Source organism: Melanerpes formicivorus, unplaced genomic scaffold, assembly GCF_026170545.1.
Source record: "Melanerpes formicivorus ecotype bairdi unplaced genomic scaffold, bMelFor1.0.p_v2 SCAF_3, whole genome shotgun sequence".
In the NCBI taxonomy this organism is placed as follows: Eukaryota; Metazoa; Chordata; class Aves; order Piciformes; family Picidae; genus Melanerpes; species Melanerpes formicivorus.
Genome location: NW_027142355.1, coordinates 38,452,795 through 38,474,324, shown reverse-complemented (window position 1 = coordinate 38,474,324; position 21,530 = coordinate 38,452,795). Strand labels below are relative to the sequence as shown.

The 21,530-nt window shown below is 45.8% G+C and overlaps 1 protein-coding gene across 1 annotated transcript in view; it reads right to left on the bottom strand.

The window, feature by feature from the left end:
- TBC1D30 (TBC1 domain family member 30) overlaps positions 1-20,634 on the bottom strand; it is a 76,818-nt gene extending 56,184 nt beyond the window's left edge. The window contains 2 exon segments of the mRNA XM_068170521.1: positions 18,131-18,295; positions 20,207-20,634. Coding sequence (XP_068026622.1) covers positions 18,131-18,295; positions 20,207-20,459 — 418 coding nt within the window. The 5' untranslated portion in view covers positions 20,460-20,634.
- Between the last annotated feature and the right edge of the window lie 896 nt (positions 20,635-21,530).

Below are 21,530 nucleotides of genomic sequence, written 5' to 3'. Positions count from 1 at the left end.
TCATCGTGTCCAACCCATCAACCAATCCAACCCACCCAAACAACTAACCCATGGCACCAAGCACCCCATCAAGTCTCCTCCTGAACACCTCCAATGATGGTGACTCCACCACCTCCCCAGGCAGCCCATTCCAATGGGCAATCACTCTCTCTGTATAGAACTTCTTCCTAACATCCAGCCTAAACCTCCCCTGGCGCAGCCTGAGACTGTGTCCTCTTGTTCTGGTACTGGCTGCCTGGGAGAAGAGACCATCATCCGCCTGTCTACAACCTCCCTTCACGTAGTTGTAGAGAGCAATAAGGTCACTCCTGAGTCTCCTCCTCTCCAGACTAAGCAACCCCAGATCTTTAAGATCTTTAAAGATCTTAGACTAAAAAGTAACTGCCAAAATGATTAACCACAGAAGGCCTTTGCTTTGGGCCAGGAAGCAGTATGGGAAAGGAACTTTCTTTATATGTTAGTTTTTATACGCTGTTTGTCACTTATTTGAAGAAATGATAAGGAGATCCAAGCTAGAGGAGGGGACATTTAAATTAGACATTAGGAAGAACTTCTTCACCATAAGGGTGATGAGACACTGCAAGAGCTTGCCCAGAGAGGGGGTGGAAGCCCCATCCCTGGAAGATTTTAAGGCCTGGCTGGACATGGCTCTGAGCAACCTGATCTAGTGGAAAGTGTCTCTGCTGATGAAGGGGGGGTTGGAACCAGACGGTCCTTGAGGTCCTTTCTGACCCTGACAATTCTGTGATTCTGTGATCAAGGCTCAGGCTGTGCAAGGCTTTCATTAGGCACGTAGAAAAGACAGGCTGCTTCTGCACTGCTCAGGAGAAAGAGAGTCCTGTTTCCAGCACAGATCCTCCCTCTCCCAGCACACATGGCCACTGCAGACAGTGCTCTGTTACACAGCAACGGAAACAAAATGCTTTCTAGGGTTGGGGAGGAGAATGTTGTACACTCCAAGAGAAGCTCTTATCAGCTCTTTAGAGCTCTTGAAACCACAAATCTTGGAGTCAATTAATACAATCACTCTTTTTTCTTTGTCTTTCCTTTGCTAAAGTTCATAAGGTGAACTGGAGAAAATAGTTATCAGTCACAACCACGTCACTACTCCAAGTTTTTTATTCAACAGTTAAAGACATTTTCAGTTCATAAACCACTCTTACAGATCAAATTTATTGAACTTAATGTGTTTAGTTTTAATCACAGGTTCATTTAGTACTGAGGCCTTGAGCCATTAAAATTGATTTTGAACATGTGCAACACCAAGCCTCCATGATTTTTGATAACAGCAAAGCTCTGATTGTGTACTTATGTCTTAGTTTTAGAGCTGACAGAGACTCTTTTACCCATCCCCAAAGGAGTAAAAGAAAAAGTCTCCACACAGGATTGGAAAGAATTGGAAACATGAATGGAAGTACTATTCACCATTACATACAACTGTACAAAAACATACAAATACATAAATCCATATTCAGCCTCAGCCCAGTTGTCCAGTCTGGGCTTACCGGATCCTCACTACCCATCCATCATCCAAAACCTGCTCTCCCAGCCCCTGCCCCTCAATGCTCCAGGCCTAAATGATGCAGTAAAAATTAGCCAGGCTGCTCAAGGCCAAAAGCCTCAGAAGCCCTGAAATACCAAACAAGACACAGCAGGCTGAGCCGGGAGCAGGAGAGAGGGAAAAGGGGGAGAACAGCCTGTGCTGTTCATTTATACAGGGGAGATGCAGGCTGATGGGATGAAGTAACAAAAGATTACATTTTCTGGTGTCCACCTCTGGTACTCCTGGAAGACTTCTGTATGATTAAGACATGCCAGCTCTTAAACCCATAACAACTTACTACTGTGCAGCTTGGGACAACTCACTTCATGCCTCTGAGCTTGTGCTTCTCGCAGCCTTCCAGTAATTTTGTCTCATTAAGTTTGTTTTGCAGCAAGGCTTATACCATGTGTGTGTCCAGTGACTAGCTCATTGGGTTCCTGATTTCACTGGGCCTCTTTAGATGTTACTATAAATAGCAAAATTTAATTCCTCAAATAATTTATTTTATAAAGATCAGTTATGCATATTGATTACCTCCTCTTTCTGATTGCCTTTATCCTGACTGGCTAATTATTTTTCCTTCAGGATCTAAAGCCCAATACCTATTGCTGACAGTAACTAGTGGACAAGAAATGAACAGTAACATATTAAAAACAACAAAACAAAACAAACCCCCAAACAACTAAAATCCCATATTAAACTGTCAGCCTTCAACAATGCCTAATCCAACCCAAGAACCAAAAACTGTTCATGCTCTGTAACATGGCCACATGTATTATATGAGTGGCAGGGAAAACATATCAATCAGTACCAGGTTGCTGTGATTAAAGGACATAACTACAATTTCTAGGGAACTAAATTTAGGAGTTGCTTTACTGCTGTGAAAAGAGGTTTCCAATTTGCCCTGGGAAAAGAGATACAACTAATAGGTTTGTGTGACCTTCTTTTACAAAGTGTTAATAGTAAGATAATACAAAACGGAGATACCACACAGACTTGACTTCCTTGGCAAATTTCAAGGGTATGTGAGGAGCACTCATTTACTGCTCAATAAGTCAAATGCAGGTTATTAACAGCTTCTGATTTAACTCTTATTCCAGAGCTGCTCCATCACAGAATTATAAGCAGGACTATTGATCCCAGCAGATTAAGTCCACAGCCCACTTTTTTAGCACCTTGTTTTTAAATGTCAAGCTTATCTCACCAAGCTGCAGAAACATAGCTGCTAGCATTGCCTGATGCTCCATAATTCAGTCTATTCCTAGCCCTAATTATCCCAAGCAGCTGTTCTCCTGCATTTGATCTTCAGTAACCAGGAAAACTTTTCTTCAAAGACTTAACTGAACCAAAGAATGCTTAGCATGGGCCATATTTGGAGATGAAAATGCATCTGTGTTACTTGGAGGCCATGTACCCTCTTGGGCATTTTCAGTGAACTCCCATTAACCCTTCCACAAGTTCACAAAGGTTACTCAAAAGAAGAAGAAGAAGAAAAAGGCATTTCATTAGGAAAAGAACAGTGCAATTACTTGTACTTAAGTGCAATTGCCAGAAGAATGCAAGAGGAGGTAGAGCTAAGTTGGGCAACTGTGAAAGAATATACATACAATCTAATTGCACAACCTTTTCTCTCAGACTGTTTCCACATCCAAGAGCTTGTTAGAGGAAGATTAAAGATTGTAATGACATGGTATTATAGTCATGCAGCTAAGACAGCCATCCCTGCTGTCAGCCTTTACACACAAATAAACCCTGACATCTTCATTGCCCAACATTTGCCATAGGTGCCATGGCTTTTCTCTACCGGCAGGAATCCAGCAGGATCTGCCACGCTTCAGAAGTGTCTAAAGGATTCGTGAAATACAAATGCACTCAGGTGCACTTCTCACACATCATTCCTTCTCATGTGGTGTTTGGCAGCACTGGCTGTACAGTCACCTTTCTCATCAATTCCCAGTGAAAGGAATGAACTGTAGGTTCTACCTTGATATTGACAATGCCTCACAGCAAAGCACATGACAGTTTTCAACCCAGACCTGCATGCTGAGCCATCTGCTCAGCCAGGCCATGCATCCCACTCTTGCAGGCACAGGGGGCTGGAGTGGGTTGAGGACACAAGACAAGCTGTGCCAGGGGAAGTTTAGGCTCAAGGTGAGGAGAAAGTTCTTCACAGAAAGAGTCGGTCGCCATTGGAATGTGCTGCCCAAGGAGGTGGTGGAGTCACCATCCCTGCAGGTGTTCAAGAGGGGATTGGACGTGGCACTTGGTGACATTGTCTAGTAGTCATGAGGTCTGTGGTGACAGGTTGGACTTGATGATCTTTGAGGTCTCTTCCAACCTTGGTGATTCTGTGATTCTGTGACCTCCAGGGACAGCAACTCCACCACTTCCCTGGGCAGGCCATTCCAGTCTCTAGTTCCCCTTTCTGTGAGGAAGTGCTTCCTAACATCCAACCTAAACCTCCCCTGGCATAGCTTCAGGCCATGCCCTCTCATCTTGTCACAAGTAGTAACAGGGTGACTAAATAAAAGCCTTGCTTTCCCAGTTTTTCAGGGAACTATGAGGCTAGCCAAACTTGACTTCTGATTAGGTATCCATCTGAATAATAACTGCAAATGAGCAGAAGGAACAGTGTTATTTCTGATATCATGACTGACTGACAAGGACTGGAGACAGAGAACACACTGTTCTAACAGCAGCATCCTTCCTTTGAGTGATCACATGCCCCCTCAGTTGGAACTGATCAAATCCCACCTTCCAAAGTTACTGCAACACTAGGCAAATAAGATATCACTGTGTTAAAGAGCCACTTTATCCAGGCAATTTAGTATGTAACAGCACAGCAGCTGTGAAAAGTGTAGTTCTGTACACTCAAAACTCTACATGCATCACAAAACTAATCCTGTGAGGTCAGCTCCCACTTAGCGACAGCAACAGGATTACAGTTCCACGGAAGAATAGGGGGAAAAAAGCCAAACAGTCAACCTCAAAGTTGTACACATACCAAAAATAACTCAACCACTTCACTGTTGTCACAGCTGCTAGCACAGCAACAAAGGGCATTGACAACATCCTCGACAAAATGTTTCAGGGCAAGAATTTGGTACTGATTCTGCAATCTATACATTCCTATACTGAACAATCTGCATTTTCTCTTGCAAACTGGGCCTAGATTCAGCAGCCAGATTGCTTACAGAAGGTTCTGCTGAATTTCCTGTTCAGACCCAAGATAAGCAATTAAGTATTTATTCTGCAATAATAATTTCTTTATATTTTAATCACATTCAGATGTTACTATCCCATCAAATTTCTACATTTTAAAAGTATTATAGAACTAGTGCCGGGTTCTGCACATTGGCCACAACAACCCCATGCAGTGCTACAGGCTGGGGTCAGAGTGGCTGAGAGCAGCCAGGCAGAGAGGGACCTGGGGGTGCTGGTTGATGGTAGGCTGAACATGAGCCTGCAGTGCATTCAGGCAGCCAAGAGGGCCAATGGCATCCTGGCCTGCATCAGGAAGAGTGTGGCCAGCAGGAGCAGGGAGGTCATTCTGCCCCTGTACACTGCACTGGTTAGGCCACACCTCGAGTCCTGTGTCCAGTTCTGGGCCCCTCAGTTTAGGAAGGAGGTTGACTTGCTGGAGAGTGTCCAGAGAAGGGTAACGAAGTTGGTGAGGGGCTTGGAACACAAGCCCTATGAGGAGAGGCTGAGGGAGCTGGGATTGCTTAGCCTGGAGGAGACTCAGGTGTGACCTTATTACTCTCTACAACTACCCGAAGGGAGGTTGTAGACAGACGGATGTTGGTCTCTTCTCCCAGGCAGCCAGTACCAGAACAAGAGGACACAGTCTCAGGCTGCGCCAGGGGAGGTTTAGGTTGGATGTTAGGAAGAAGTTCTATACAGAGAGAGTGATTGCCCATTGGAATGGGCTGCCCAAGGAGGTGGTGCAGTCACCATCACTGGAGGTGTTCAGGAGGAGACTTGATGGGGTGTTTGGTGCCACGGGTTAGCTGTTTGGGTGGGTTGGATTGGTTGATGGGTTGGACGTGATGATCTTGAAGGTCTCTTCCAACCTGGTTTGGTTTATTCTAAATAAAGGTTTATTCTAGTTATCTGGGAGGCAGGCAGAGAAAGAAAACTGTTGTAGTTAATCAGTGGCTGATGCTCTCACCACCTCATGTAACTATTACAGGGTATTGTGACCATTTGAGGCGGTATCCATTTCACCTTAGCAGCTAAAGCCAACTACAAGAACATGCCTTCACCACACATTTTAGACAGGTCAATTTAGCTCCACTTCACCCTCACCCCAGATGTCTGTCATTTCCCAGAACAAGTATTCAAAGAGAGGGAGAAGGAAGGCTGCAGGGTTATGGCTTTAAATATCACAAAGCTCACATTTTATACAGAAATGGGACTCAGCAGCCACTTGCTTCTGTGTGAGGCACATTTAGGGCTAAGTGTGAGGCTTGAGAGGCTGTCGTGGGTTTCAGAGGAAGGCCCAGCCTTCTCCCCCCCACAAAGGGAGGACAAAAAATTGACCACAGCTAGCCACAGCCAGAGGAGCAAAGGAATGCTGTATTTACAAGCAGTATTAGAGAATACAGGGTATATATACACAATTTACAGTATTTACAATATATACACAGAAATATACAGCAAAGTAATACAGGAACAAAATTCCCCCCCCTCCCCTTCTGGAGGAGGGTTTCCCCCCCCCCGTACCCCCTTCTCTCCCCTTTTTCCCCAAAGAGGGTTAGAAAGAGAGGAAAGGAGCAGTTGTTAATTAAAAGCAGTTATAAATTAGAGCAAAATGTTAGTAGGTTTGTAGGCCTCATGCTTATCAGTCCAAGGTCAGTCTGGCAGAGAGCCTAGAAGCGGACAAGCTGCGAAAAGGGAGGAAGGAAAGTGAACTGAGGAAAGTCTCAGCTGGACTCAAAACTTAAAGTTGCTTTCTACCAATCTACCAATGAAATTCCTTTAGACCTGTCTTTTGTTTATAAAACATTCAGCCATAGTGTCCCTTTCTTAAAGGTACAGCCTCAAATGGTCACAGAGGCAAAATAGAACAGGCAGCTGAAGGCTCTTTCCTCTCAGAGCCAAGGGCCTGGGGTCAACTGTTCATTTTGCTCAGCTTCCACCTAATCCTGAACCCTTGGCATCACCCTTTCCTAGGAAACCCCCACACCTCCAGACACAGCAACTCACTGAACTGGAAAATGAGCAGCAGAAAGCTAAGCAGAAAGCACATTCCTGAAGGAGGTAGCAGGTCCCCAGGAATTTATCTGCAGCAGTGACCCCAATTTTGAACGCAGCCCACATCCTATTAAAGGTTGCAGGAGAATGCTTTAAAAAGTGCCAGTCAGGTAGGTTCATATACCTCCTGCTGACTGGAACTCTAAGTATATGGGATCCTGAACACACACTCAGGGCTTTTAGCAAAAGCAATCCTCCCTCTGGGTACTGCCACTGCTTGAAGCAGCTACCATGACGTTTAGCTTTGCTAAATCCTGAAGAATTTAGCTGAAGGAGCCCATGATAAAAGCCATTTTCAAGAACTGCACAAGTTTTAGCCAGTCATGGAATATGAGAGTGAAGGGTTTGGAGAATAAATCTTAGGAGGAGTGACTGAAGGGGCTGAGTCTGTTGAGTTTGGAAAAGAGGAGGCTTAAGGGGAGACCTCATTGCTGTCTGCAATTACCTGAAAGGATGTTGTGGAGAGGTTGGTGCTGGTCTCTTCTCACAGGTAATTGGTGATAGAACAAGAGGGAATGGCCTTAAGCTGCAACTGGGTAGATTTAGACCAGACATTAGGAAAACAATTTCAGGGAAAGAGTGGTCAGGCATTGGAATACACTGCCTAGGGAGGTGGTTGAATCACCAAGCCTGGATGTGTTTAAAAGTGGTTTGGATGTGGTGCTTGAAAATATGTTTTAGGGGTGAACCTTGTAGAGTAGGCTGGACTTGGTGACCCTGAAGGTCTTTTCCAACATGAATGATTCTGTGACTTGTTTGGAGGGGGACAGGGAGACATTTTTGATGGAGGTAATCAGTTGTGAAAGTTAAGGACAAAGCAGCATACATAGTATGAGGTATGTGACATGGAAAAGGAAGGATTCATATAATCCCTAAAGATGCAGAAGGAAAATATATCATAGTATCATAGTATCATAGTATCATATTATCATAGTATCATAGTATCAGTCAGGGTTGGAAAGGACCACAAGGATCATCTAGTTCCAACCCCTCTGCTGTGGGCAGGGACACCCCACACTAGATCAGCCTGGCCAGAGCCTTGTCCAGCCTGGGCTTAAACACCTCCAGGGATGGGGCCCCAGCCACCTCCCTGGACAACCCATTCCAGGGCTTCACCACTCTCATGGTGAAGAACTTCCTCCTCACATCCAGCCTGAATCTCCCCACCTCCAGCTTCATTCCATTCCCCCTAGTCCTATCACTACCTGAGATCCTGAGAAGTCCTTCCCCAGCCTTCTTGTAGCCCCCTTCAGATACTGGAAGGCCACAATGAGGTCACCTGGGAGCCTTCTCTTCTCCAGACTGAACAGCCCCAACTCCTTCAGTCTGTCCTCATAGGAGAGGTGCTGCAGCCCTCTGATCATCCTCCTGGCCCTTCTCTGGACACCTTCCAGCACCTCCACATCCCTCTTGTAATAGGGGCTCCAGAACTGGAGGCAGTACTCCAGGTGGGGTCTCACCAGAGCTGAGCAGAGGGGGAGGATCACCTCCCTTGCCCTGCTGGTCACACTTCTGATGCAGCCCAGGATCTGATTGGCTTTGCGGGCTGCATAGGAATGGCAATCCCAATGCTGAGCAACCAGGGAGCGAGCAGCAGAGGTGGCTGGCTGCATGCTCCCAGGAAGATCTCAGTAAACAAGTTAGTTGGAACCAGTTTACTGGAAAGCTCTGCCATAAAATTCCAGTTTGTGGAGAGAAAAATCCTTCAGAGCAGAATGCTGTTATTTGATAAAAGCATATTTCCAAATGCTAAATGGGACTCTTTTTACTCTTTTTTTTTGTAACATCTTACTTGAAAATGGTTACATAAGACGAAATGAAAAAGGGTGAGGTGTCAAAATCTGAACAAAGCATTTTAGTTCAAAATGCAAGCTCTCAGAATTTTGCTTCATAAGCAACTGATTGTTGTGAGTGGGTGCATTATTTCATGCTGGAACAAGATATTTTAGCTGCTGTATTCTTAAAGCAGAACTTTCCTCCAAAAGAGGACTCCAGCTTCTGTACTTTTCTGAATTCTTGCCGTGTTTTGAATCTGGTATTATGTAGTGGCACAGAGCACAAGAACTTTTCAGTCAAGATATGACCAAATCAGACACCAAATACAGCTTCTTTATTTCTTTCTAGGGAAAAGACCAAGGTACACTTGGGCCAAACAATAATAATAATCATCACTGTCCCCCACAGCAAACTCCTGGTCAAGCTGTCAGCCCATGGCTTGGACAGCAACACTCTGTGCTGGGTTAGGAACTGGCTGGAGGGCCAAGTCCAGAGAGTGGTGGTGAATGCTGCCACATCCAGCTGGCAGCCAGTCACTAGTGGTGTGCCCCAGGGATCAGTGTTGGGCCCCATCCTGTTCAGTATATTTATTCATGATCTGGATGAGGGGATTGAGTCCACCATTAGTAAATTTGCAGATGACACCAAGTTGGGAGCAGGTGTCAATCAGTTAGAGGGTAGGAGAGCTCTCCAGAGGGACCTTGAGAGGCTGGACAGATGGGCAGAGTCCAACACAATGGCATTCAACAAGTCCAAGTGCTAGATACTGCACATCGGCCACAACAACCCCATGCAGTGCTACAGGCTGGGGCCAGAGTGGCTGAAGAGCAGCCAGGCAGAAAGGGACCTGGAGGTACTGGTTGACAGCCAGCTGAACATGAGCCTGCAGTGTGCCCAGGTGGCCAAGAAGGCCAATGGCATCCTGGCCTGCATCAAGAATAGTGTGGCCAGCAGGAGCAGGGAGGTCATTCTGTCCCTGTATTCAGCACTGGTTAGGTCACACCTTGAGTCCTGTGTCTAGTTCTGGGCCCCACAATTTAAGAAGGACATTGAGACACTTGAACATGTCCAGAGAAGGGCAACAAGGCTGGGGAGAGGCCTTGAGAACAGCCCTGTGAGGAGGGGCTGAGGGAGCTGGGATTGTTTAGTCTGGAGAAGAGGAGGCTCAGAGGAGACCTTATTGCTGTCTACAACTACCTGAAGGGTGGTTGTAGCCAGGAGGGGATTGGTCTCTTCTAGGCAACCAGCACCAGAACAAGAGGACACAGTTTCAAGCAGTGCCAGGGGAAGTTCAGGCTCAAGGTGAGGAGAAAGTTCTTCACAGAGAGAGGCAGAGAGAGTCGTTCGTCATTGGAATGTGCTGCCCAGGGAGGTGGTAGAGTCACTGTCCCTGGAGGTGTTCAAGAGGGGATTGGACATGGCACTTGAAGCCATGGTTTAGCTAGTCATGAGGTGTTGGGTGATAGGTTGGACTGGATGATCTCTGAGGGCTTTTCCAATCTTACTGATTCTATGATTCTATCATCATCATCACTGTCATCATTATCATCATCATCTCCTTTTTACTCCAGAAAAAGATATTTTACTTTGTCTTCAGTCAAGAAACTGAAATTAGCCCCAAAATGGCCTCTAAAGGATACCAAATCTGCACAATCACACAATTAGCTGAGTTTGTAAGGAAAGTGATTGGGCAGTGTTCCAATTTACAATTATTGCACAGCTTTGTTTTTAGAGTGGAGAATCTCAGCAAGAGAAGGCGGCAGTCAGTTGAAGCATTCTGAATTAGCCAGCCAAGGGCTTCTAAGGATTCACACATCAGTCAGCTTTCTGAGGCCAGCACAGATCATCCTGAAGATGAGACAGTGAAGTGGAGTGGACTCTCCCTGTAGGCCTTACCAATGATACCGCTCATGAAGTGACCAAATATGTCAAAATCCATCAACTCTACAACATCCATGCTCTGTGTGCTGGCTCAAGAACAGTGTGGCCAGCAGGAGCAGGAGCAGGGAGGTCATTCTGCCCCTGTACACTGCACTGGTTAGGCCGCACCTCGAGTACTGTGTCCAGTTCTGGGCCCCTCAGTTTAGGAAGGAGGTTGACTTGCTGGAACAAGTCCAGAGAAGGGCAACAAAGTTGGTGAGGGGCTTGGAACACAAGCCCTCTGAGGAGAGGCTGAGGGAGCTGGGATTGCTCAGCCTGGAGAAGAGGAGACTCAGAGGTGACCTTATTCCTGTCTACAACTACCTGAAGGGGGGTTGTAGACAGGCAGAGGTTGGTCTCTTCTCCCAGGCAGCCAGCACCAGAACAAGAGGACACAGTCTCAGGCTGCGCCAGGGGAGGTTCAGACTGGAGGTCAGGAGGAAGTTTTACACAGAGAGAGTGATTGCCCATTGGAATGGGCTGCCCAGGGAGGTGGTGGAGTCACCATCACTGGAGGTGTTCAGGAGGAGACTTGACAGGGTGCTTGGTTACATGGGTTAGTTGATTAGGTGGTGTTGGATGATAGGTTGGACGCAATGATCTTGAAGGTCTCTTCCAACCTGGTCTATTCTATTCTATTCTATTCTATTCTATTCTATTCTATTCTATTCTATTCTATTCTATTCTATCCCAACAGCAGCACTCTGGGAATGTAGTTGATAGTTCTCTAGAGGAATATCCCATGAGAGGCAGTAGAGCAGTACAATGCTGTACCAGAATTCTACTGACTTGCTGCTCTATCAAACTGCTTCCATTCACACTGCTTCTCCAAGACTAGGCATCCTGGCTGCACTGCTCAAAGACCAGTTTAAAGATCTTCATTAAAAGAAAGTAGCCATGAAATTCAATACCTAGAAACTCCCCAGGATTGTATCATTATTAGAGACTAGTTGTCCGCCTTTAATACAGAGGTGGAAGTTTTCATGCTGGTAAGATTCCAAACCACATACAACACTATGACAGTAAACTCTCAATGACATTTAAAAGCACAAAGTGTTTCCCTTGCAAAGTGACATCTTGTTCAACGTTCCATACTGCTGGTGTGAGCTTGATAACACTCACTTTTATCTTCTTTCCCTAGAGTCACTAACAGATATGAGCACACCCTATCTCATTTACATTAGCAAATCCTAAATGTCACACATGCCTGCTCACTGAAAATGGGGGCTGGTGTACAGCAATGCATGCTGCTGTTGGCAGACCACCATCTCCAGGGAGGAAAGTAATCCTTCTCAGTCCAGGCTCCCACTGCAATGGAATAAGCTTTCAGATTTCCCAAAATCTTAGGTGGCTGAAGTTGAATGAAATAGCATTTAGTTTTAGATTCACCACTACAGCTGACTCTTTCAAGTAACATTTTTAAGGGCCACACATTTACTAATAATGCTTGATAACAATGAAGAAGTTGATAACCAGGTAAGATTGCACTTCATCTACGGTCATCTTCATTCATGCACCCAAGGGACTGGCAGCTGAACTTTATCCAGATGAAAAGAATCACTGCCCAGTGAGCCCACGCAACTCACAGAGCAAGCACACAGCTATCATCCCCACTGAGCCAAGCTCCATCATCCCTAGTTAGAGTTCTTTCCCATTAATTCAATCCTTACAAACCAGCACAGGACATAGAATGGATTACAAAATCCTTGCTAAATAATCCTCAGTCCACCTCCACATCTCGAGTCACAAGGAACACAGAAAGCCTTCACTCTATGCAGCATAAATGCTTGATGAAAATAGCAATGATTTAAAAATATCAGTATTTTATTTATTTAGAATAGAATAGAATAGAATTAACCAGGTTGGAAAAGACCTTTGAGATCATCAAGTCCAACCTATCACCCAACACCATCTAATCAACTAAACCATGCAACCAAGTGCCCCATCCAGTCTCCTCCTAAACAACTCCAGTGATGGTGACTCCACCACCTCCCTGGGCAGCTCATTCCAATGGCCAATCACTCTTTATGAAGAATTTCTTCCTAATATCTAGCCTAAACCTCCCCTGGTGCAGCTTGAGACTGTGCACATGTACTGCTACAATGACTTTGAAGAAAATTCAGCCTACCTTTGGCAACAGCTTAAATAAATAACTTGAGATGACCATGACATTTTCAAGTTCATTTCCCTTTCCCCATCAATAGGTAGAAGATCAAAGATGAGGCAGAAATAAATTGCAAACAATTCATTAGGAAGTAGCCACAAGCAACATTTATTAAGCATGGATTTCCAGAAGTCACACCAGCATTTTAAAGGATCAAATTCCTTAGCACCCATGCAGCCAGTTGAGTCATTTGAGGATGATTCAGAATCACAGAATGTTAGAGGTTGGAAGGGACTTCCAGAGATCAAGTCCAACCCCTCCTGCCAAAGCAGGATCACCTAGGGTAGTCTACACAGGAATGCATCCAGGAGGGTTTTGAAAGTCTCCAGAGGAGACTCACAGGAAATCAGACTCCCTAAGAAGCAAACCTGCTATTTTTACTGCATCAAAGGAGGAGTCCACTTTCGATGGATCCATTAAATAGTTCCTGCTATACACATTCATCCTGTCAACTAACATTTGAGAATGTCTGCTTTGGGTTTGTAAGGAATATTGAGGGGAGAGGAGGGATGGAGAAAGTAGGCAAGTAGATAATTAGTGCATGCAGGAAAAAGATGAGGAAGAATATAGAAAAGGGACCATGGAACAATGTGAAGAAAACTCACAAATGGGGAGCAGCCTGATTGAGAGTTGGTAGTAGACACTGGAGGGTAGAAAAGATGTAGGGAAGGGGAAAATGGAACAGTACAAGATTCAAGGGCTGGGATATAGTAAGAAAAGCTAATGAAGAGAGAGAAAAGGGGAAGGGGGGGTGGGGGGGAATGTAGAAGATGGCACAGAATACACAGATGTGGCAGGACTGAAACTAAAGAGCAACTCTGGAGGGAGCAAGGGGAGAAAACCAGAAGTTTAATCTAGTTCTCTGGGTACTTTTTTTATGTACCTAAGCTGCACTTATCCAGAGACACCTGATGATGGGGATCTTGCCCAGAACACTCTTAATCAACTCAGATAAATACAACATCAGGCAAGGCTTTCCCAGCTTACTCTGAGCGAGTTCCATACCCTGTGAGAAAAGTTAATGCTGTAAAAACAAGCTCTCAGAAGCTAAGGAGACATTATAGGATGGTCTTTTACCAGAAGTCCTGTTCCTCCCTGGGAATGCACAGGGTACCATTCTGTGCCAAGATGATGCCAGTTTCTACTGGCTTTCTTTCTATCTAGTTAAGGTGCACTCAGAGATCACAAGCATTGCCAGTTAAATATAGACATAAACCTCAGAATTCCTGTAGTTGGGACTCCAAAACAACCAGTTTACTCAGTCAGGGGTTTCCAAATAACCCTCACAAGCATGAGGGAATTAATGATCTCAGCTATAATTAAGAAGCTTTTGTCAACATTTTTCAACTACTCCACGTACAGAACCCATTACTACCTTTGTGAGCAGCATTTATTTAACAGCCTGACTAAATCTTTTCATTCAATTATTGTTTGACCCAGTATTTGTAAAGCAACTCTCCATGTTTAAGGGAAGGATAAAAAAGCCACCAACCTATGAAAAGCAGAGACACACCTCTGCCTCTGCAAGAAATAAAATATTCTGTCTCCCTCTACTGGCTGTGCTCAAACCAAACCAGGAAAGCAGAAACTAGAAAGGTAATGTGTCTGCTGTTATCTCAGAGAAGCAATGTTGAAATAACATAAGAATAATGCTTATCTTTAATTGTAGTCTCTCAAAAAGGTTTACAACAGAATACCAAGTCTTTATGAACACAGCATGAGACCCATTTCAGATGGGCAGAGTCCAAGGGCAGGAGATTTAACACATCTAAGTGCTGGGTTCTGCACATTGGCCACAACAACCCCACGCAGTGCTACAGGCTGGGGTCAGAGTGGCTGGAGAGCAGCCAGGCAGAGAGGGACCTGGGGGGTACTGGTTGATAGTAGGCTAAACATGAGCCAGCAGTGTGCCCAGGTGGCCAAGAAGGCAAATGATATCCTGGCCTGCATCAGGAACAGTGTGGCCAGCAGGAGCAGGGAGGTCATTCTGCCCCTGTACTCAGCACTGGTTAGGCCACACCTCGAGTGCTGTGTCCAGTTCTGGGCCCCTCAGTTTCGGAAAGATGTTGGCTTGCTGGAACGTGTCCAGAGAAGGGCAACAAAGCTGGGGAGGGGTTTGGAACACAGCCCTGTGAGGAGAGGCTGAGGGAGCTGGGCTTGCTTAGCCCGGAAAAGAGAAGCCACAGGGCAGACCTTATTGCTGTCTACAACTACCTGAAAGGAGGTTGTAGCCAGGTGGTGGCTGGTCTCTTCTCCCAGGCAACCAGCACCAGAACAAGAGGACACAGTCTCAAGCTGTGCCAGGGGAGGTGCAGGCTGAATGTTAGGAAGAAGTTCTTCACAGAAAGAGTGATTGCCCATTGGAATGTGCTGCCCAGGGAGGTGGTGGAGTCACCATCACTGGAGGTGTTTAGGAAGAGCCTGAATGGGGTGCTTGGTGCCATGGTTTAGTTGATTAGATAGTGTTGGATGATAGATTGGACTCAATGATCTCAAAGCTCTCTTCCAACCTGGTTAATTCTACTCTATACTATTCTATTTAAAGATATTACAGGTACATAGTATCATAGCCATACAGTACCACATTCATGACATCTTTTGTGGAATTTGGAAAATAAATAAACATGCCTCCATTACAAGCACAAGAGAATATTAATGAATTTTCTGTTTATATAACCTCATCTTATTTGATATCATGTCAGAATTAAGCATTTCTGCTTGCTTCCAGCCAGACCAAGTTACAATTGAGCTAAATAATAAACAAAATAATAATAAATAAAATAATAACAACAGAATAACAGAAAAATAGAATAGAATAGAATAGAATAGAATAGAATAGAATAGAATAGAATAGAATAGAATAGAATAGAATAGAATAGGGGAAGGGAAGGGAAGGGAAGGGAAGGGAAGGGGAGGGGAGGGGAGGGGAGGGGAGGGGAGGGGAGGGGAGGGGAGGGGAGGGGAGGGGAGGGGAGGGGAGGGGAGGGGAGGGGAGGGGAGGGGAGGGGAGGGGAGGGGAGGGGAGGGGAGGGGAGGAGAGGAGAGGTTCGGAGAGGAGAGGAGAGGTTCGGAGAGGAGAGGAGAGGTTCGGAGAGGAGAGGTTCGGAGAGGAGAGGAGAGGTTCGGAGAGGAGAGGTTCGGAGAGGAGAGGAGAGGAGAGGAGAGGAGAGGAGAGGAGAGGAGAGGAGAGGAGAGGAGAGGAGAGGAGAGGAGAGGAGAGGAGAGGAGAGGAGAGGAGAGGAGAGGAGAGGAGAGGAGAGGAGAGGAGAGGAGAGGAGAGGAGAGGAGAGGAGAGGAGAGGAGAGGAGAGGGAAATAGGAATGGAATGGAATAATAAATGGTTTGGGTTTCTTTTAAACTAAAATGACAAGCAGTCAAAATTTGTGATTCATGAACTTCTGGTTTGCAACTTGATCAGTCAAAATATATTTAGTAATATAAGCAAGCTGGCACTACAGAAAATATAGAAAGAGACCAAAGAATGTCTTTTACACATTATTTTGATGAGAACTGCAAAACCTGTATTTTTTACTGAATCCTGCTTTTCTCAAATGATGTAATTAAGCTCATTAAAGCACCCTGCTTTCTAAAATGGATTTGAAACAGTTTTACTCCAAATAAGTCAATAACCACAGAAGTAAGAAAAGAGTGTGCCTAGAAGCCATGTTTGCCATCAAGCCAGCAATGTGATTTCTCTCTTACTGCTTACACAGGATAATTTATTCAAATTTGAGTTCAAAAGTATAACTGAAATTAAACTGATCATTTATATGTCTTACAGCACAGTGTACTCTTTCTAGTGTGCATCCAGCAGTACAATTTATCCTCCCACAGCAGATCCATAGCCTTCTGACCAAAGTGCATTTAGAATTGTTAGGGTAGGATGGGACCTCAAGGATCATCTAGTTTCAATCCCCCCTGCCACAGGCAGAGACAATGAGCAGACCTTATTGTGGCCTTCCTGTATCTCAAGGGGACCTAGAAGAAAGCTGGTGAGGGGCATTTTAGGATCCTGGGTAGTGAAAGGACTAGGGGGATTGGAGCCAAACTAGAAATGGGTAGATTCATACTGGATGTTAGGAAGAAGTTCTTCACTATGAGAGTGGTGAGATACCAGAACAGGTTGCCCAGGGAGGTGGTGAAAGCCTCATCCCTGGAAGGTTTTAAGACCTGGCTGGCCGGGGCTCTGAGCAACCTGCTCTAATGTGAGGCATCCCTGCCCATGGCAGGGGGGTTGGAACTAGATGATCCTTGAGGTCCCTCTCAACCCTGACAATTCTATGATCCCTTTCAGGCAATTGTTTTTTACCTAACAAACAATGTAAGGACGCTCAGCTCTTCAGAATTCACGGTCAAATCTTGTAGATACTTAAACACGTGCAAAATACAAGTACTCTCACTTAAAAGGAGTTTATGCTTAAGTTTTAATGGCACTGAGGACTCAATTACCAAGCTGATGATAAGAAAGGAAAAGAGTAGGTGAGAAGATGAAATAATCCTAGGGAGTGCATGACAGCCAAGAACTTTCATGATAGGCTTAAGTAAAACAAAGGAACACTTATAAATGCTTTAAAAAGTAAGTTTTATGGTAATAGAAAACCCCTTAACTAAACTACATTAGCACATGCCACTACAGTAAGATTCTCTTAATACATTTTTTACATGCACTTCAAAGCTCCTAGAGGAATTCTTGTGAAAAGACCATGCTTTATTTACTGTACCTGTACTTTTCTGTACCTGTCACGCTGCATGTTAATGAAAAAATAAGACAGGGAACATTAGGTTATTTTCACATGTCCTTTCTAAAGGTATTTATTTTTTACATAAGACATCACACATTTTCATTTTAGCAGAAGTAACAAAAGCACTTCAGCCTATCTTTAGATGACAACATTGCCAAGTCAAATAAAAAAGTTTCATTGTGCTGGAAGAAAAGACTAAAGAAGAATGTTTCTTCTTTCTCCCATGCACCCTCTCTGAAAGCTCAAAAATCAGAGGTGCTGATAAAGAGGTTTGAGGGAAGTAGGTTTCTTTTCACTACTACTCCTCATCTTGAATCAACTTGAGAGTTATGCACTACAAACACTGTCTGGGAAGACGATTGCTTATGCTGCCTGGAGTTTCCAGTTAGAAGAATTTACACATCTAGCATCTCCCTTATAACCATACAAACGCACACAGCATGCACTCCATATTAATTCAACTTGAGCTTTCCGTGAATTAAAGCTAAAAAAGCCCTGTCAGACAACCTACAATATGGGTGCCACACCAGGACACAGCAGCATACCTAGTTGAGCTAATTGAGCTTTGCCTGTTCCCAGCTGCCAACATCATCCCTGGAAGCCAGCCACATCTAAGGAATAGCATAGCCTGGCCTTTTAAAATCAAGTGCAAGGGCTTAACTGAAATAGTGCTCACACTAATAAAATACACAACATATATTAGGAGACACAGACACAGAAAGCACTTACTTCGTTTCTGGGAAACTGCCTGCAAACAAGCCGTGACAATATCACAGTTCTTCTGGACCTTATGCAGAAGCCTGTCCTTCTGCTTCAGGAGACGAAGCAACTTCGCTGATTGAACAGAAATTCTGTAAGTCAGCTCTCGTTTTAGAGTTGTTAATTCATCGACATCTGCCGAAACAAGCAGAGAAGATAACTTCAGTGAGTGCAGGTTGGGACATTCACCACCAGCCTATTGTAGCTGACACGCAAAGAGCCTTCCCCCATGGGCATTTACATATGCAAACTTTGTATAAATTACAAGTTCTATTGACTGGGGTAACTCCCACTTATAAATATTTAAAGGACCTGAGCCTAACTATTTATTTTAAACTAAAGTACTTCAACTCATTGCACAATGTATGAATCTTAATAATTATACTGTTATAGATCGGAAAATTAGTAGCAGATGTAGCCAGAATATAGCTACAGTAGTGCAACCACGGGGTAAGTTTTAATACAACCAAGGGGTGAATTTTAAATACAGTACTTTCCAGAGGCTGCCTGTGGAAAATGTTTACAGGGAATAAGCAAATGGTAATAGACAAAGGCAAGGAACACATTTAGGAAGCTGCCTGCAAAGCTAGAAATGCAACTCCAGGATGAGCTCTGAGTGGGAAACTCTTCATTCGGATGCACTAGGTGGCTTCAGTCACAGCCTCCCTATTTCCACTGCTCAGTCATGGTGCCATCAGGTCCCCTTAGTTCACTGAAACCTCTCAGCTTACTTCTTATACTTCTTACTTCTCAGCTTACTTCTAATACTCCTGTTGTCCCCTATGTGGTGAGCTTCAGGTCCAGGACAAAAGGGAGTCGTTGGGAAAATCGAAGTTAATTAATTTTTCTGAGTCCTCTAACCCATTCTAGAGGCACAGTGCAGCAGTAAAAGCTTGGGTCTTGCCTGTCACATGCTGACCTCTTCAGCTCTTCCTTCTAATAGCCTGGTACAGCTTGCCACTAAACATCTAAACAGCTGTCTGTTCCCTGCAGCTAAGAAGTTTTCAAATCCTATTACTTTCAGTCCCACCATGACCCCTCCCTGATGCTGGAAGAAAAAAAAGTCAATCAAAAAAATCCATCCTTTGGTAACCTGACCCAATGAGAAAAATATTTTTGTATCCAGGAAAAGCTTCTATTAGTAGTAGTATGGTAAGCAGTTCAGCACCCATAGCAACATTTGTTCAGTAATTCTGTAATACCTGAAGAAAATTACAAGTTAGGCTGAAAAGACAGCTAGTCATGGGGTAGTGAAAAGCAAGGTATGATTGCAAGGGAAGGGAGTCACTGCTGAAACAGTGCTACCTTTTATAGATTCTACCCTGTTTCAGCACCTGCTGCTCAGGTAGAACTCATGATCACTTGTGCCAGGCAGGGTGATCTAAAACTACATCTATAGGTTTATTTCTTCTTCTTAATTTTTTTTTTTCTTTTCAAATGAAGTTGTATTCCTCCTGACTTGTACAGTCACCACTAAAGTAGGGAGTCCACTAGAACTAAAAAGACCTGAAAAATCAGCTGTCTCTTATGACAGAGTATTTGTAGGATCTCTTCTAGTTTAAGGAAAATGGGACAAGGAAAAAGGAAAATCCGTCACTGAGTCATTACTCTAAGTGAAGAAAAGCACTAAAGTTACAGAAGCACAAAAGCTTGTCCAATCTGTCACAGAAAGTCCAGTAGCAGGTGACCCCATTTTCACTCTAGGGCACCCAAAACAAAGGAGGGAAGGAGCAGCGTACGCCATCCTGGTTTGATGGAGTATCAGCCAACTGAACGGGAAGCTTCTGGGACAGGTGGCCATGCATAAAGGCTGCTACAGCAAATGAAGGAGGCCATGCACATACATACGCACGCGTGCGTGCAGGTGTCCCTAGGCACGGAGGTAGGCGAGAGCGGACTATAACATTTAAGCAAGACTCCCTTGCAGGCACAGAGGAAGAAAGCGAGGCGACAGGGACAGCTCCCAGCCCAGGTGGCAGCGGGAAGGCGCAGCCACGCCGACTGCGACTCGGGGCGGCTGACAGGACTGGGCAGGGCAGGCTGTACCTTTCAGCCGCAGGTACTTGACCTGGCTCGGCCGCTGCGGCAGCTCCCGAAGGTCGCGGGAGCGAGTGCTGCCTGAGGGGGCAGCAACCTCAGCAGCGCTGTAGAGCTCGGTGAGCAGCCCGCTCACCAGCGACGAGGTGCGGCTGGACCGGCCGCTGGCAGGAGCCTCCTCGTCATCATCCTCTTCCTCTTCTGCCAGGCTATCGGCGCTGCTGCCCGCCCTGCCGCCCAGGCTGGGCTCCCCCACCTCCATCTTCCGCAGCCACTCAGCAGCGTTGAGTTCCGGGTTCGGTCCGTTCCACGGCGACACGTAGGGGAGGTGGCCAGGGGAAGAGGGCGGGCAAGGGAAGGGGAAGACAGAGCCCAGGCCGGCGGGACTCTCACTCAAAAGGCCGCAGTGCCGTAGCCGGCGCGATGTCCTCCCGCGCACTGCACGGCTTGGTAGAGGCCAGCGGCGGGCGGGGAGGGGGCGTTGCACCTGCGGAGAGGCGGAGAAGGCGCCCTGGGTAACTCACGGAGCCGGTTCCCGTCGCGGTGTGGCTGCCACATAGGTCACTCCCGTCGTGCCGGGCGACCCTATGGCTGTCCCGCGCCTGCTCCCTCACTAGTGCGTGGGGCAAACGTGAGTGGCGGTCTGGTTCTGTTCCTCAGAGGAAGGCCGATACACTGGCATAAAGGAATATAGGGCATAACTTCAGTGATGTAACCGTGAGGCTATAATTATGCTGCTGTGTCACCATAGAACAACCTAAAAATCAAAGTTGATGATAGTGTTTGTACAGCCGCCGGAGCTGGGCACACCTCAGGTAGCTGAGTTGCTGCCCCACAGTGTGATGCCCGGAGTCTGTGTGCTGTGCTGGGTAACTTCTACCACCCACTCCACAGATGCCGCCTCCCTGCAGCTGGACCAGCCCTAAGCACCGAGCGGCCGCGGCCACGGAGAATGGCTTGATCGCTGAGTCCGACAGGCCATGGCTGGTAAACCGTGACCCACCACAGCCACCAGCAGTTATCGTTGCTGGCTGAAGTACCCAGAGCTCCATGTGCCCCGCTACTAGTACTCTTCCTCCGTTCCTGCTTTTTATTCTTCCTCAATATTAATAAAACATTTTCCTTCAAGCCGAGAATGACTTATCCGGGACGCGCGAAGAAGATGGGACTGCAGGCAGGCCAGATGTATGCTGCCGGCCTGCCGGGGCCGGATTATCAGCCTCTTCTCACTAATGTCGGGAATTTTGGTGGCAGACCGCATCATTTTACAACTAAGATCAACAAAGCGCTGTGTTCTTCGCCGCCGTAGGTGCCCGTGGCGGCGGGCACCTCG